This window comes from Diorhabda sublineata, chromosome 2, assembly GCF_026230105.1.
Source record: "Diorhabda sublineata isolate icDioSubl1.1 chromosome 2, icDioSubl1.1, whole genome shotgun sequence".
In the NCBI taxonomy this organism is placed as follows: Eukaryota; Metazoa; Arthropoda; class Insecta; order Coleoptera; family Chrysomelidae; genus Diorhabda; species Diorhabda sublineata.
Genome location: NC_079475.1, coordinates 5,503,351 through 5,520,856, shown reverse-complemented (window position 1 = coordinate 5,520,856; position 17,506 = coordinate 5,503,351). Strand labels below are relative to the sequence as shown.

Here is a 17,506-nt window from a genome sequence, read left to right as displayed (position 1 = left end):
GAAAATACCTTCTCGACATAGACGTTATATAGATATTGGAGTGTCATATACACTGCGACCCAAAGGATCTATCTTGCTGCGATAATGGGGAACATTGTGTTTACTGATGATGTGTTCATCCCTTTCATTATAACAAAAAAGGGCCGGCTTCACGGCACAAATCGGAGACGAGTTTGAAACGATATGTTGGAAAAATTACAATTTTGGAACTAGACGACATACTTAAATATTAGTTTGTAAACAATTGAAATATATAAAATATTTCTTGCCACATTGTAGCATTTCATTGAGCTTCTTTCGTTTATCGAACTTGCTAACTTCATATACGATTTATTCGACATCATAACGTAATTGAACAAAAATTTACCGGCCGAATGTTGAATTTCTTCTGTTACCGAGAACATAAGCCTTTGTATTTCCCTCTGAAACATAACATAAAATCGAATAAAAGGATTGAATAATGATAACATTAGGTCCAAGTGCTATTAAATTTTGAATACAAACTTGTAATGCCATATAGTAATTAAGAAATTCTTTTAATTGGTTCATATAATAGACATTGGGGGAGCCCTAAACAAAAATGATTGAAAATTTCACTAAATGTTCATATTTAAGCAAATTTCTTCATTTTTCCAATCACTACACTAAAAGGAACGAAATTCATATAAAAAAGTTAATTCTATTATTTCCTTTTGAATTTTGAAATTATGAAGATAAATTTTATCACTTTGTTAATTTGTTTGGCATCCTTCGTAATATAGTAAAGAAATTATGTTCAACAAACTTGCATGTAAGAAAAAAAAAAGATTTCTACTTTTTGGTCACCTCTCCAGCCTTAGGATGAAGTTTTCGCCGATGAAACTGGTGTAGAGAATGACGTGATCCCCTAAAATTTCTTCTATGTATCGCTTTTTGCTTCCATTGAAATGCACGCATAAGCCAACCATGAACCTCCTCCTGAATCCTCGTTGTCTTTAATGCGACACTGCGTAAATTTTTCTCCTAGTCTTCTGTAGATTCATCTTCGTCTATCGCTACCATACAGACACCCTCAGCTTTCGTCTGAGAGGAGAACGTCAATCCAATTAATGTGCAACTGGCAAATCTTTCGGGTGGGTTAAGGTTAATTTGAGGCCAGTAGCTTATCTCTTTGGCTCAAGGTTAACTGCATTGAGTCTTCTGATTGTTCAGCCTCTCAGAGCTACTCATCACGTTTCTCTGAGCTCTGTTGGCACTTGAACACCAGTGAGGACCCGATTTCTCAGCGATTTTCTTGATAATGAATCGGTCATCTCTTATATGCACCTTTTTCTTTCGGAACGTCGTCTTCGATGAAAGTTATCAGTCTCTCGGTAACGGCGGTAAACTCTGGAAACAGAGCATTGGTCACTTCTCGCTGCATCTGGCATTGTCGCAATATGGTGACCACCACTTGAACAGCTTATCATTTGTTGTGAAAGCAAGAAACTTTACAATATTTGATATTATATTGAAGCTAATGCGATTAGCTAAAAGATTTTAGTTTTAGTAAATGTTGAAAGGGTACCAATTTGATAAATCAAACGAAATTTGTATAAAAAATTTTATATTCGTCGTGGCGTATAGATAGGAAGTAGTTGGTTCTTTCTTTAAATAAAATGTTAATTTATCGACTTGGATAAAAACGTATTATTTTTACTTATTTTCAGATAACCTCAAAATGCCTAATACAATAACCGATACTCCAGAAAAAAGTGGATACCAAAAAGTATCTTTAGTGGAATCGGAAGAAACAAAAGACTGGAATGAAAAAATAGATAAAACTGTGATAAATAACGATGAAACAGATCCTTTAGCACTAGAAGTTTCAAGTGATCCAGATATAATCATACCACCTGATGGAGGTTGGGGATGGGTAGTAGTAATCGCTTCTTTTGTTTGTAATTTGGTTGTTGATGGTACAATATTTTCATTCGGTACATTCCTTGAGAAAATTGCCGAAGAATTTGGAGTCGAAACGGCGGAAGTAACGTTGGTAAGTTAAATGTTTGTCCTAGAACAAAGCAATTGTCTGTATATTAAAAGAGATGCTTAATTTATGCGTTTTTATGTATATCCCTACTCCGACATTGCTTTGCTATTTTTTCGAAAAATCATGACGATTTTCCGTCGATTTCATGGCTAGTTTTTGTATGTAAATACAAAGTAATAGAACTAGATCAAGCAATTCAAGCATACAATTCTATGGAACGGAGTACCTCAGGATAATATTTTCTGTTCCTAAAAATTATCTCTCTCTATTATCTCTCCTTATATATTGCTGGTCAACGTCTCTTGTCTTGGAACCTGGTGAACATAAAATGGATTTATACAAAAAAATAAAAATAGGAATTGGAATAAAAGCAAAAGTTGACCTTACGACGTTTATACATCATTTAAAAGTGTCCTTTCAACTTTTACTTTTATCTGAAAACTAAAAAAGTGAACATCTTGGCGTTTAGAATCCATTTATATACGGAGGGCACCCGTCGAGCTTTATGTATCAAAATAATATAAAAAGAAATCACAATAGCGGAAGGACTATTATGAAACTGCGCATGCGATCGGTCCCTAAACTAATTTGGAATCAAACCCGCGAACAAAGCTAATATAACTTTCCAGTAAACATTGAAAAATTCGTATTGGCAGTGTTTTAATCTTTTTATCACAGTATAAACATCAATTTTTTGGCTATTTATATTTTATTCTCTGTGCGAAACAGATATTAGTATTTGTACTGATTCTAGATTACCCATATCGTACGAACTACCTTTTAATTCGATTGGTTAGCGAGCTACTCTAGATTCCTAGACATAGGGGATAATGTTAGAAGGAAAAAAATCGAATACGTAACATCCTGGGACAAGAGATCCGAATGGGAAAATATAATCAAAACAGCGAACTAAACAGAAGGACATGTATTCGAGTCAGATATACCGTCATATCTTCTCAGTATTGACTTGAATTTGACATTGACAGAAATAACTGAGAATAAAATAATTTAATGAGTCATGGAGACGTCCATGATACTAGAGGAATTTCGAGGTAAAATATAAAATGAAGAAATGCGTAGAAAAACAAAAGTTATGAATGCAATTGTCGTACATTTAAAATTGAACTGATAGATAGATGAAGAGAATGGTGTACCAGGTTAGGTACTGAAACAGGGGACGACCGCCGATGCCATGGACGGAAGATTTGACATGGATATCTTCCAAATGGATCCATGGTGCTTGAAATCGAGTAAAATGGTCTAGGTTATGTCCAGTAGTAGAAGATACGTGCTAAAGATGATGATGTTTCAAAAACAAATCTCTCGGAACTCAATTTTTGCGAATATAATTCCCAATTAATTGTTGATATCTCAAGTTGAGATCGGTAACTTTTCAGATAATACAGTTCAGTCACTTATTTAATGAATTTTGTCAAAATTGTGTTTTTAAAATACTTGTACCACAAATTATTTAAGTTTTTTAAATATTAATTCTTCAAATAACGATATAAATATCAATTATTTTATTTTCTAGATGGGGTCATTGATGTCCGGTTTTTATTTAATAGTTGGACCATTCGTTAGCGCCATTGTAAATAGGTACGGTTTTCGACTGGTGGTGATCTTTGGCAGTCTTCTTAGTGCAGCAGCATTTGCCGTTTGTAATTTTGCCACAAGCATTACTGCCCTCTGTGTTGCCTATGGATTTATTGGAGGTAAGTTATTATGTAACATAAAAAACAGCATAAGCTACATAACATTTATTGTAAAAGCTGCAATTAGATTGACGAAACTATTTATTGATGAAACTGATTCGAAATTCTACAGATACCCCAACAATTTCTAATAGCTTAAGTAGCGTTCCGAACAGAAATTACTATTGGGTGACCTCATGAGATGGAAGAAGGAAGATGATCGTTCGTTTTCATACACAATCAACACGACACATAATTGCTGCATGCTTTAAAACAGCAAGGAACCGTAGTGAAGAACTAACCTCTAATATTAACATTCATCAATGCTGGGATTGTACTAAGGGGTGCGATAGATAATTCAGATGGCATTTTCATCAACAATCAACACATTTCTGCATGCTCTGAAACAGCCAGTACTCGTACCGGGGTATTCTGTTTGACAAAATTGGTAGTGGAGAACTACCCTTGACACCATCTCTAATATTAACATTCATCAATGCTGGGATTGTACTAAGGGGTGCGATAGATAATTCAGATGGCATTTTCATCAACAATCAACACGACACATTTCTGCATGCTCTGAAACAGCCAGTACTCGTACCGGGGTATTCTGTTTGACAAAATTGGTAGTGGAGAACTACCCTTGACACCATCTCTAATATTAACATTCATCAATGCTCTGGGACTGTATTAATAAGTGCACCATATTTTTCCAGCCTATATCTAGCAAAAGGGCGATAGATCTTTTAGTCTAAGTTTACCTGTCAGCAGAATTCTTCTCCTTCTTTTGTTTTGATCGGACGTGCGGAACCTTTAATTTTTACTCGTGGTTACCATAGATAGAACGTCTTTGTTGATATTGTACGAGTTTGAACTTGGACCGTCTTAGCAGAGTACCATCCTACGGAGCCAAAACAGTAATAGTCTGTAATATATTAGAGCTTTCTCATCTCTTTATGCAATTTGATTAATTTTTGGTACAAATATCTATTGCTTAGATTTTAGTTTCCATTCTTCTTTTAACTATTTTTTCCACTCTTCCCGATCATTTGCTACTTCATTCATCTGCTGGATTGTTTTCACTTGTCTTCCTTCTTTCTGTGCTTCATGTAACCAAGCTTTTCTAGGTTTTCTATTTCTTTTTTCCTTATATCTTTTTGCTTCTGTCCCTTCTCTTATTAGGCTTTGTTATATTCGTACTTCAAACGTCTTATAATTATTTCTTATGCTATCTATTCTTGTTTTCTCTGCTATCTTCCTTAGCTATTTGCACTCTGCTGCTACCTCCTTCCGAATACGAGAGTTGCTACTTAAGTTTTGAGATCGATAAAATTTTGCATACGTTTGAACCAATTTTCGAAGTATTTTGGTTTAGAAGTACCAACCGCTTCTTCAGGTGTAGAAAAACGTTGACCTCACAATTTATTTTTGATCTGCGGGAATAAGAAGAAATCATCGGGTACCAAACAAGGACTGTGCGGCGGATTACCCATCACTTCGATGTTTTGACTAATCAAAAACATTTTTGTTCAAATTGATGTGTGAGAGTTTATTATCGAGGCATTATCGTGATAAGAATGATTCGAATTATACCTCAATCTCACAGTATGTTACATGATTTCCATTTTCTATTATCTAGTTCTTCTTTATCATCTTATCCATGACGAATATAAATAGGAGAGGACTGAGAATATCTCTTAGTTTTACACCCATCTCCATCCTAAACTCTGTCGATCTTCTACCTATTTGATTTTCCTCTTTTACATTTTCATACTTTTCTTTTGTTGTTATTTTTTATTTATTTTCAGGCATTGGTTTTGGATTTATTTACGCCCCATCTGTAGTAATATTAGGTTTCTATTTCGAAAGATGGAGGGCATTAGCTACAGGTATTGCAGTATGCGGTTCCGGTATAGGAACTTTCCTTTACGCCCCTATGACTGCTACATTAATAACCAAATTTGGATGGAGACAAACGCTGCTAGTTCACGCTGCTCTAGTACTACTTTGCGCCGTTGCCGGCTCCTTATATAGGTAAATAAAAATTAATAATCTTGTTTTAGAAATTTTAGAATTAATTTATATTTTCAGACCTCTAAAACCGGTGAAAATAGACCCCGAACCCACAACTGAAGAATCAAAAAGCGAATATCAACTACCTACAGCTACCCAACAAAAAATGGAAGCGGCCATTAGGATGATGAAAAGAGGCTCCGACGCGTCAGTTTTAGATCACCAAGCATCAATTCCTCGTCTTCTGGGTGTTAATAACAACTCTGTATATCCCAGGATATCGGATGTTTATCACACGATATGCGTCCCGAACGGAAACGTAACTTCCAGACCGCACGTAGCTTGGACAAGAGAGAGAAGCAAGACTGAAGGAAAATTACAATTGACTCATTTACAAAAACTAAAAATGCCGAAGGAAAATCATAAGAGCCACGAGGTAGTTCGACCGTTATATAGAGACGATATTTTCTTTAATGCTAGTTTGAAACGTTTGCCCCAATATACGTCACAAAGTTCGGTACAATATAATTTATCAGTTACGAGAGCTCCTACTAAAAACGACGTAGAAGAAGAGATAACGAATAAACGTTTATTTTGCCCCGAAGCTCTTAGAAGAGTTCTGGGTACCATGTTGGATTTGAGCTTGTTTAATTCACCTTCGTTCATCGTATTAGCTATCGGTGGGTTCTTTACCATGATGGGTTTCTTCGTACCATATATGTTTTTGGTTGATAGAGCGAAGAGCGGGAATATTGATAAAACGACAGCTGTGTGGTTGGTTTCTACGATGGGTATAGCGAATACAGTCGGAAGGGTGTTTTATGGTGTTATTAGTTCTTTTCCTAAAGCAAACGCTCTTGTTATCACGAATATCGCTTTAACGATCGGAGGATTGGCTACCATATTCAGTGGATTACTACTGACTCCTGCATATCAGTTCAGTTACTGTGTCGTCTTCGGTCTTGCTATTTGTAAGTATACTTTTTATATATATATATATATATATATATATATATATATATATATATATATATATATATTAGGGGAATGTGGCCTAAAAAGGCATACCATTTTTTCTATTGAGTGCTACTTGCAAACTGGGAACTTCTAGTTTAAAGTGAAAAAGTTTTATAAAGCTTCAGGAATAGTACTTCCATTTTCAATTTAGAACGACGTTCATTTTAACATTTTATCTTATTGCAAACAAAATGAAAAATGTCATTAACTATTTTACCTCTGTATGGTGCTATGGGTAAAATGGCATATGGGGTTACTACTTAAGTTTTAGGATAGACAAAACATTTTTTAATTGAACCAATTTTTGCAATTCCTATTGAGGTACTTCCAAAACATGTGACCTAACCACTTTTTAAGTTATAAAAAAACGTTGAACTTGCAATATATTTTTGATCTGCGGGAATAGAAAGGAATCATCAGGTGCTAAACAAAGACTCCACGGCGGTTGACCCATCAATTCGATGTTTTGACTGCTCAAAAACGTTTTGGTTTCAACTGATGTGTGGGAGCTCGCATTGTCGTGTTAGAAAATTATTCATCTTCTACGTTTGCCCTGGTTTTTTCGAACATTTCTGGCAAATAAATGCTGATGTACCATTCAGAATGGACCGATCTACGTTGTTCCAATAGAACGGTGGTGGACATGTTCAGTTATTTTGAATAAACAGGCGACCACTTGCTTCTGCAATTGGAATTTTTTGAGCGATTGTCTTTTTGACATCCAAATGCTCATGTAATATTGAATGTATGCGAATGAAACTAATGCTCACGTATGCCTTAATCTCACGGTATATCACATGATAATCTTGCAATGTCAGTTTATGCTCAGCATCGATGTTTTCTGGCACGACAGCCGATTTTAGTCGACCTTCACAAAAATCATCTTGTAGCAAAATATGACCAAGTTTTTAGTACGCCCACTATTAAAAATGTCAAACTTTATGATGGCAATGTCAGACATATTCACATCAGTGTTGCCAAATCTCAAAACTTAAGTAGCAACCTTCGTACTTCGAAGAAAACTCTTAACAACATATTAAATATAAGTAATGAAATTCTTCATATCAAAACTAAAGAAAAAATGCATAGGGAACACATGGAACTACTCAAAAATATACACAATAGAATACACATACAATATACCGGTCAAAAGTTTTGCCCTACAAATCATTGACAGTAATAAACTAATCGTTAATAATCGATTTTAATGAAAAAAATAATTTTTCCAGAATTAAAGAATTTATTCCAACGTTATCCTTTATATATTTACATTGTTGCCAAGCAGATATTTTATAGAAATTCAAATACATTCTCTGATAATAAGAATCCGAACAATGTTTGTATTTTGTCGGGGAGTGTCTAGCTATGAATTATTTTTTTGTGTTTATGATTGTAGTTTAGTTCCAATTAGCCCTGTGAGATGCAATAACGTGCTGTGATTTGTATTCTTTGGAATAAGACATCTTTTTGTGAAGTTCGTATACGAATTATCTTCGTTCTCGTAAATTCAGACTTGTAAGTTTTAAAATGGTTAAATCACAGATCACTCGTTGAAACTCGTGCATTAATCGCAATTCTTCATTTCCTATGCAAAAGTATCCGTACCATTGCCGCCGAATTAAAAATACTTTGAAGTACAATGGAAAAATGCATCGATCTAGAGCTTTGGCGATAGAAAAAGTTCAGAGCGACCTCGAAAAACAACAAAAACGTGAATGCCGACTCATGGGCCCAGAGATAGCAGCTCAGATCAATGAATCTAGAAATCTGCCTTTGTCTACTTGTATAATGAAAAGGAGTTTAGCCTTTTTGAGAGGGCGGCATTGAAAGTCTAAGACGTCAAAATAAAATTAAGAGGTTGCAAGGGGCTAAAGAATATGATAATTGAACACATGAAGAGTGCGAGAGAGTTTTATGGAGTGATGAGTCAAAGTTTGAGGTTTTTAGGTCTAAGAGGAGAGTGTTTTGGCGCAAGTCAAAGGAAGAACGATTGTTAGATCTATGTGTAAACCCGACTGTAAAACACGGCGGAGATTCGGTGATGGTTTGGGGATGTTTTGAAGGAAAAGCGACTGGAGACCTGGTAAAAATTGAAGTAATTTTGAAAAAAGTAGGAAATAAGAAATATTAATGGAAAATGTAGTACGTCTGGACAGTGCCTGATCGACAGACAATTTATTGTCCAGCATGATATCAATTCCAAGCATTTTTCGAAGTATTTCGATCCTTAAAAACGATTATTATATTATAATAGAAATACCATAGAATACTAAAATTGTGTACAAAAGCTATAAAAGCAAAAGACAATTACATCAAATCTTTTTTATTTTATTATTGAAGAAAACTTAGAAATCTCATCTCAAATAACGTCAGGTAAATAGTTGCTATTGCGGCCAGCTTTTAAGTCTACTAGATAGTTTGTTTATTGACTTATGACACGATTTGAGCGGAGGTGGATATGTTCTTTAAAATAAAAATATCAAAATCGATCGCTTTTTTTATTTGTTGTGTATCACACAAACTATAGGGTGGGAAAAACATTTGACCAGTAGTGACAAACCACTAATTTATAGCTAACTAAAAAGTTGATTTTATAACTTTAATAATCATATAAATATTCATTGTTTCAGCTTGTTTTGCATCTATAAGACCGATAGTAGTAGTGGATCTTCTGGGATTAGAAAAATTGACGAACGCTTTCGGTCTTCTCCTCCTGTTCCAAGGAATTGCGGCGATCATCGGAGCTCCATTAGCAGCGGCTTTTATGAACGCTGCCGGAAGCTTCGACGCTTGTTTCTACTTTTCCGGTGGATTGATTATATTTTCGGCAGTTTTGTGCTACCCTTTGAATTACATTAACGCTTGGGAGAAACGAAGAAATTTAGAGAAAAAAAATTTGTTAGTATAATATGTACATATTATATTTATTTTAGAGTATTTTTTCTATTTGTAAGAGACTCTTTCTATATTATGAAAGAAAAGAGATTAAATTATTTATTTTTTTACTTTTTGTTATTATTTCACATTAAATTTGAAAAGATTTTGGGAGTACGAGGAATGTTTGAGAAGTTTACTATCTCAACCAGAAGATGGAGAAAACTACAGACATTTCTGTTGCATAGTTTATATTTGACTATCGAAAAGGTAAGTCAATGAAGAGATTTTTTGAAAATGAAAAAAATTTGGTATCGAACTCTAATATTTGTTTTTGAAAGACAATTTCCAATACCGTGAACCGAACCAACGTCCTGATTTTTTCCACCATAAATCCAACCTTTATCAATAGCTCAATATTAATATCAATATCAATAATTACAGCCAAAAATTTCCGATTAGTTTGGCCCGAGCGAATTTTAAGTAAGCATATGTTTTTCATTAATATTCTAACAAGTTTGAAGCCTGTATTTCAAATACCGAAACCACAATCAAGATCTAAATTTTTTTCAACGTATATCTAGCCTTTATCAATAGCTCCTTATAATTACAGCTAAAATTTCCAATTTTTTAATCAAAAGCATGAATTTCATTAATATTCGAACAAGTTTGAAGCCTTCTATTTCCGATACCGTGACCCCAACCAACATCCCAATTTTTTTCAATACATATCCAACCTTTATCAACACATCTTCATAATTAATGCTGAACATCTAATTATTTTTACGTAAGCGATTTTTTGAACAAGCATATGTTTTTGCTTATTCGAATAAGTTTGAAGTCTTGTATTTCCGATACCGTGACCCCAACCAACATCCCAATTTTTTTCAATACATATCCAACCTTTATTAACACATCTTACTAATTACTGCTGAACATTCTAATTATTTTTACGTAAGCGATTTTTTGAACAAGCATATGTTTTTGCTTATTCGAACAAGTTTGAAGTCTTGTATTTCCGATACCGTGACCCCAACCAACATCCCAATTTTTTTCAATACATATCCAATCTTTATCAACACCTCTTCATAATTAATGCTGAACATTCTAATTATTTTTACGTAAGCGATTTTTTGAACAAGAATTATTCGAACAAGTTTGAAGCCTTGTAATTCCGATACCGTGACCCCAACCAACATCCCAATTTTTTTCAATACATATCCAACCTTTATTAACACATCTTACTAATTACTGCTGAACATTCTAATTATTTTTACGTAAGCGATTTTTTGAACAAGCATATGTTTTTGCTTATTCGAACAAGTTTGAAGTCTTGTATTTCCGATACCGTGACCCCAACCAACATCCCAATTTTTTTCAATACATATCCAATCTTTATCAACACCTCTTCATAATTAATGCTGAACATTCTAATTATTTTTACGTAAGCGATTTTTTGAACAAGCATTATTCGAACAAGTTTGAAGCCTTGTAATTCCGATACCGTGACCCCAACCAACATCCCAATTTTTTTCAATACATATCCAACCTTTATTAACACATCTTACTAATTACTGCTGAACATTCTAATTATTTTTACGTAAGCGATTTTTTGAACAAGCATATGTTTTTGCTTATTCGAACAAGTTTGAAGTCTTGTATTTCCGATACCGTGACCCCAACCAACATCCCAATTTTTTTCAATACATATCCAATCTTTATCAACACCTCTTCATAATTAATGCTGAACATTCTAATTATTTTTACGTAAGCGATTTTTTGAACAAGCATTATTCGAACAAGTTTGAAGCCTTGTATTTCCGATACCGTGACCCCAACCAACATCCCAATTTTTTTCAATACATATCCAATCTTTATCAACACCTCTTCATAATTAATGCTGAACATTCTAATTATTTTTACGTAAGCGATTTTTTGAACAAGCATTATTCGAACAAGTTTGAAGCCTTGTATTTCCGATACCGTGACCCCAACCAACATCCCAATTTTTTTCAATACATATCCAATCTTTATCAACACCTCTTCATAATTAATGCTGAACATTCTAATTATTTTTACGTAAGCGATTTTTTGAACAAGCATTATTCGAACAAGTTTGAAGCCTTGTATTTCCGATACCGTGACCCCAACCAACATCCCAATTTTTTTCAATACATATCCAATCTTTATCAACACCTCTTCATAATTAATGCTGAACATTCTAATTATTTTTACGTAAGCGATTTTTTGAACAAGCATTATTCGAACAAGTTTGAAGCCTTGTATTTCCGATACCGTGACCCCAACCAACATCCCAATTTTTTTCAATACATATCCAATCTTTATCAACACCTCTTCATAATTAATGCTGAACATTCTAATTATTTTTACGTAAGCGATTTTTTGAACAAGCATTATTCGAACAAGTTTGAAGTCTTGTATTTCCGATATCGTGACCCCAACCATCATCCCAATTTTTTATACATATCCAACCTTTATCAACATCTCTTCATAATTAATGCTGAACATTCTAATTATTTTTACGTAAGCGATTTTTTGAACAAGCATTATTCGAACAAGTTTGAAGCCTTGTATTTCCGATACCGTGACCCCAACCAACATCCCAATTTTTTTCAATACATATCCAATCTTTATCAACACCTCTTCATAATTAATGCTGAACATTCTAATTATTTTTACGTAAGCGATTTTTTGAACAAGCATTATTCGAACAAGTTTGAAGCCTTGTATTTCCGATACCGTGACCCCAACCAACATCCAAATTTTTTTCAATACATATCCAATCTTTATCAACACCTCTTCATAATTAATGCTGAACATTCTAATTATTTTTACGTAAGCGATTTTTTGAACAAGCATTATTCGAACAAGTTTGAAGCCTTGTATTTCCGATACCGTGACCCCAACCAACATCCCAATTTTTTTCAATACATATCCAATCTTTATCAACACCTCTTCATAATTAATGCTGAACATTCTAATTATTTTTACGTAAGCGATTTTTTGAACAAGCATTATTCGAACAAGTTTGAAGTCTTGTATTTCCGATATCGTGACCCCAACCATCATCCCAATTTTTTATACATATCCAACCTTTATCAACATCTCTTCATAATTAATGCTGAACATTCTAATTATTTTTACGTAAGCGATTTTTTGAACAAGCATTATTCGAACAAGTTTGAAGCCTTGTATTTCCGATACCGTGACCCCAACCAACATCCCAATTTTTTTCAATACATATCCAATCTTTATCAACACCTCTTCATAATTAATGCTGAACATTCTAATTATTTTTACGTAAGCGATTTTTTGAACAAGCATTATTCGAACAAGTTTGAAGCCTTGTATTTCCGATACCGTGACCCCAACCAACATCCAAATTTTTTTCAATACATATCCAACCTTTATTAACACATCTTACTAATTACTGCTGAACATTCTAATTATTTTTACGTAAGCGATTTTTTGAACAAGCATATGTTTTTGCTTATTCGAATAAGTTTGAAGTCTTGTATTTCCGATACCGTGACCCCAACCATCATCCCAATTTTTTATACATATCCAACCTTTATCAACATCTCTTTATAATTACCGCTGTGATTTTTTAAAGAAGCAAATTTTTTGAATTAGTATTCGAACTAATACATCACTCAATGTATTTGTTAAATTTTATGACATTTCGATTAATCCGATAAAAGTGATAGCCATTTAAGTGAAGTTACTTTTGTTATTTTCAAAACAATGGATTTATTATTGCTTCTTGATAAATAAATAAAACTGTACATGGTCAGCAATGGCTTCAGAGTGTTATCCGGACTCTGCTCGATTGAAAAAAACTATTTATTATTACTTTGCTGAATTTAAACGTGGTCTTACAGATCCCGACGATAGCGAACGTTTTGGTCGTCCAAATGAGGTGGTTACTCCAGAAAATAGAAAAAAGTCCGCAAATTGGTTATGTCTAAACGTAAATTGCAATTTCGTTAGATATCTGGGGCCGGAAAGATATCAGAAGGCAATGTGTTCACAATTATGCATGAACTTTTGACCATGAGAAAAGTTTTTTTAAATTGGGTGGCCGCGTTCACCCACATCCGACCAAAAAAAACAACGTGTTCATGATTCAGAGCAGTGTTTGGTCCTTTTACATGTAATAAATCAAATTTTTTGCGTCAGAGTATTGACCTCTAATAAATAGAATAAGACATAGAGTTTTTGAATCGTTTGATTGCAAAAATCATTGAAAAACGGCTTCATGTGTCATGACATCGAAGAAAAACCCACTGTTTCACCAAGACAATGCACCGATGTACAAGTCGATGGCAAGGATGGTCAAATTGAATAAATTACACTTCGAATTGCTACCTTATTCACCGTATAGTTCAGATCTGTCCTCCAGTGACTATTGGTTATTCGCTGATCTCAAAAAAATGCTTGCCGGTAAAAAATTCAGCTCAAATGAAGAAGCAATTGCTGAAACTGAAACCTATTTTGAGGCAAAAGATAAATCTCTCTGCAAGCACGGCATCGAGAAATTAGAGAAGCGTTGGAATGATTGTATTGCTCTTCAAGGGGATTACATTGAAGAATAAAATCGATTTTTACCAAAAAAATGTGTTTTTCTTAGTAATTCACACGACTTGCTTGCTTGGAGACCTGGCTTTATGGACTACCCTCGTATCTAAACAAATTGATAGCTCGTATTCCCAAAAAGTGTTTCCATAAGCCTCATATTGATTGTTTTTCATATATTTTTCATGACTTCTATAAAACATTTTTTTGGAACATTCTATTCTGATCGATTCAACTTTAGTGACTTTTTGAACCAATTGAACATTTATGAGGCCCCGTTCTCCCAATACCCTGACCCTATGCAACTTCCTTGCCAACTCAGTCAGCCAAGGGCGCAATAACTCTTTAACTTCGTCATTAGTGTTGAATTTTTGAATTCCGATGGCTTCTTTTAGTAATCCAAACATGTGATAGTCGCAGTGTGATATGTCCGGACTATAGGGGGGATGTTCTAGTATCTATCACCCCAGTTCCGATATTGTACAGAGTATGAGACGCGCCGTATTATATGGTGATAGCGCGCGTTATCCTGAAGAAAAATCACACTTCGCGCTGGAACGCTTCTCTGTTTTAAGCGGGTTTCGCGTGTATTTTTAGAAGGTTAGAGTAGTATGCAGCATTTATGGAACATTGTGTGCGCAGGAATGCAAGCACTCCTCGTCGGTCCCAGAATACAGTGATGATTCGCGTTAAAAAAAACGACCCCTACCGCCTCGTGTTGCGTAAACAAGTGGCGGCATGAATTTTTGCTCGAAGTTAACAATTGGAGAACCCATCGTGCCGTTATTTTGCGATATTGAAGGTGTTCGTGAATTATAGACTTCACACTACCAATACTAATGCCGAGTTCAGTTTACGGTCCTCCAAAATGAGCTGCTCTACGCGACAAATGTTATCTGGTGTGACGCTGTTTCGTAGTCGACAGTTTCGCGGCCTTATTTGAACGCTTTAGCCCAATTAAATATAACACACCTACTTAGGCACTCACTACCGAATTGATTTCGTAAAAGCCGTGTTTTTAATGCCCTTCCACATCTAAAAAACGAAAGATAATACGTTCAGCAACGTCCGTCGGTACTTAACGTTCCCTCATGGTTGTAGAATGCGAGTGAAATATGTGTTCGCGACGTAAATTATGCCATATTATTAAGGTGATATCAGATGGTTCACTTTTCAGTTCATTCGGATGATCAAGGGAATGTTCTCTTTTTTTCATTCCACGCTCACAAGATACACACAAAATGACACTTTATTCGCTCATTTCCTCGAATATGTCGTCAAACGAACTCGAGTGAACGTTTTCTTCGTATTCATACATTTCATTTTTCGTTCATTCGGAGTGCGAGTAATTGATGCCGAATGCCGAATTCCAACATCGCTGGATTGGTATACTAATAGATTCATTTATCACTTTTGATTCATTTAATGCCTAGACGTTTCATTCTTAATGAAAGACAGAAATGAATAAAAATTGAGCCGTCTGATATCACCTTTAGGTCGGGCGCAAGTTGAGATGTGGTGAACACGTGCAGGGCAGCACAGCGCAAGGAAAGGCATCTCGAGAAAACTGTGTAGCGCAGTTGCCTCCGCATATTGAGACCAGTTCACTGCTGCATTTCGACGAAAGTGGACAAGTTTTCTCCTCTTTAAATTTCTCCTGACATAAATCACTTAAATTTGAGCTCTGAGTCGAATTCTGATGACGAGCTCTTAATAATACTTCTATTGTATCAGAAGTCAAGATCGAAACAGTACAGAAGTGAATTTATGAAAAAAAGCTCACGGGGAATTTTCGCTGTCGAGGGAACTCTCGAATGAACATTTTAATAATTAATTCCGTCTTAGCCGAGCTGAACTCGATGAAGTTAGGATGCAATCGTGGCCCAAATATCTTGCTTCAATTTAATTTTCATATAGATCGGTTCACTTGTATTATATAACACCGAGTGGTTTCGTACTAGTTCAATCAATTTTTCTTCACGAGATTTCATTTTTCCTAAACATCTGTAGGCAACTGTGTGAGTGTGATGCCACGTCCGGCGCAGTACTGCCCTGCCCTGCTCTGCCTCTCAATTCACGCGGGCCCATTAGATAACAAGAGTTACAGAAACTGTGCTGCACTGCACGGCGTCTCAACTTGCGCCCGGCCTTATTAAGGGAGTCAGTTGTTAACACATTATCAATCCGGGACTTTCAAAACATACAGGCGCGCCATCTACAGCGTTTGTCTTGATTATATTTGAACCTTCCTCGTATATATGTTTTGATGTCGGCAGGAAACATGACGTGTCATTTTTTTCATTCACATTATTATTGTTTGGTGGCTCTAGTTTCTAGTAAATTCAAAATTTTATACAATTTTTCTTTTGACAAAGAAAAGGTATTAACCAGTGTTATTAATGAGGAGGACGTTTGATCTCGATAGTTTGTGGTTTGATTGTATAAATAATTCGAATATTTCTGAACGATTCGCTTTATTTATAATTTATCAAATCTGAACAAATTTTTTATGATTACATAAGACGTTTAAAAATGAAAGTTCGTTAAAAGATACAGGGTCGTTGTTGTCTCTATACTAAAAGTCTTCGTTGCGGCTAAAATCCGTTCAAGATTCCGCAGATACAAAGAAATACGTTTGCTAAACAAAGATAACGAATGTTTCGCATGCCGAACAAGTTTGAAAATATGGCCCCTGAAGTGTGTGTACCACTTTAAAAGTTCTGTTCTAGCGACCAGTTGCAAAGTAGCGGTTGCTCGGGCCTCTGACGTTCTTACCATGTGTTTATTTATATCGTCTTTCGTTTTAAGATCTATTTTTGTTGTATTATCACCGATAATGGCTAAAGACCCACGACTGGTATGTATGAAGATACCTTTTGGTTTCGTACTTATATGTAATATTTTTCTAAAGTATCGAATAAAGCACGGTTATGTTTTCTTGAATGAATCGAAACGGGTTTCGAAACGTGGTAAAACTGTGTTTAAGACACGCGCTACCAACATTTAGTCATCAACTGAATATATATTCGAATGAAATTGATTCGTAATAGAAAGTGATGCAATTCGTTTGAGATACATCAGATTTTTTTTAAGTAGAATCGATTAAAATTATGACATTTTCATACGTTAATAATATACGGGATGTAAGAAATGTCAGAAATTGAGTTGAAATTGAATACATAATATTTATGGCCTGTCGGCATTTTTTCAACAAGCCAGTTTTTATCGAAATGTCGCCTCTTTTCCGTTATTCTTTGAAAAATGTTATACGCAGGTATAAAAAGTTCTAATAAGCGTAATT

The 17,506-nt window shown here is 34.8% G+C and overlaps 1 protein-coding gene across 1 annotated transcript in view; it reads left to right on the top strand.

The window, feature by feature from the left end:
• The window catches only part of LOC130453153 (monocarboxylate transporter 12-like), a 34,444-nt gene extending 24,704 nt beyond the window's left edge, over positions 1-9,740 (top strand). The window contains exons 2-6 of the mRNA XM_056792761.1: positions 1,689-2,014; positions 3,546-3,726; positions 5,514-5,739; positions 5,797-6,689; positions 9,366-9,740. Of these exons, the coding sequence (XP_056648739.1) occupies positions 1,700-2,014; positions 3,546-3,726; positions 5,514-5,739; positions 5,797-6,689; positions 9,366-9,643 (1,893 nt within the window). The 5' untranslated portion in view covers positions 1,689-1,699 and the 3' untranslated portion in view covers positions 9,644-9,740. The remainder of the gene's footprint in view (positions 1-1,688; positions 2,015-3,545; positions 3,727-5,513; positions 5,740-5,796; positions 6,690-9,365) is intronic.
• The last annotated feature ends 7,766 nt before the right edge of the window (positions 9,741-17,506 follow it).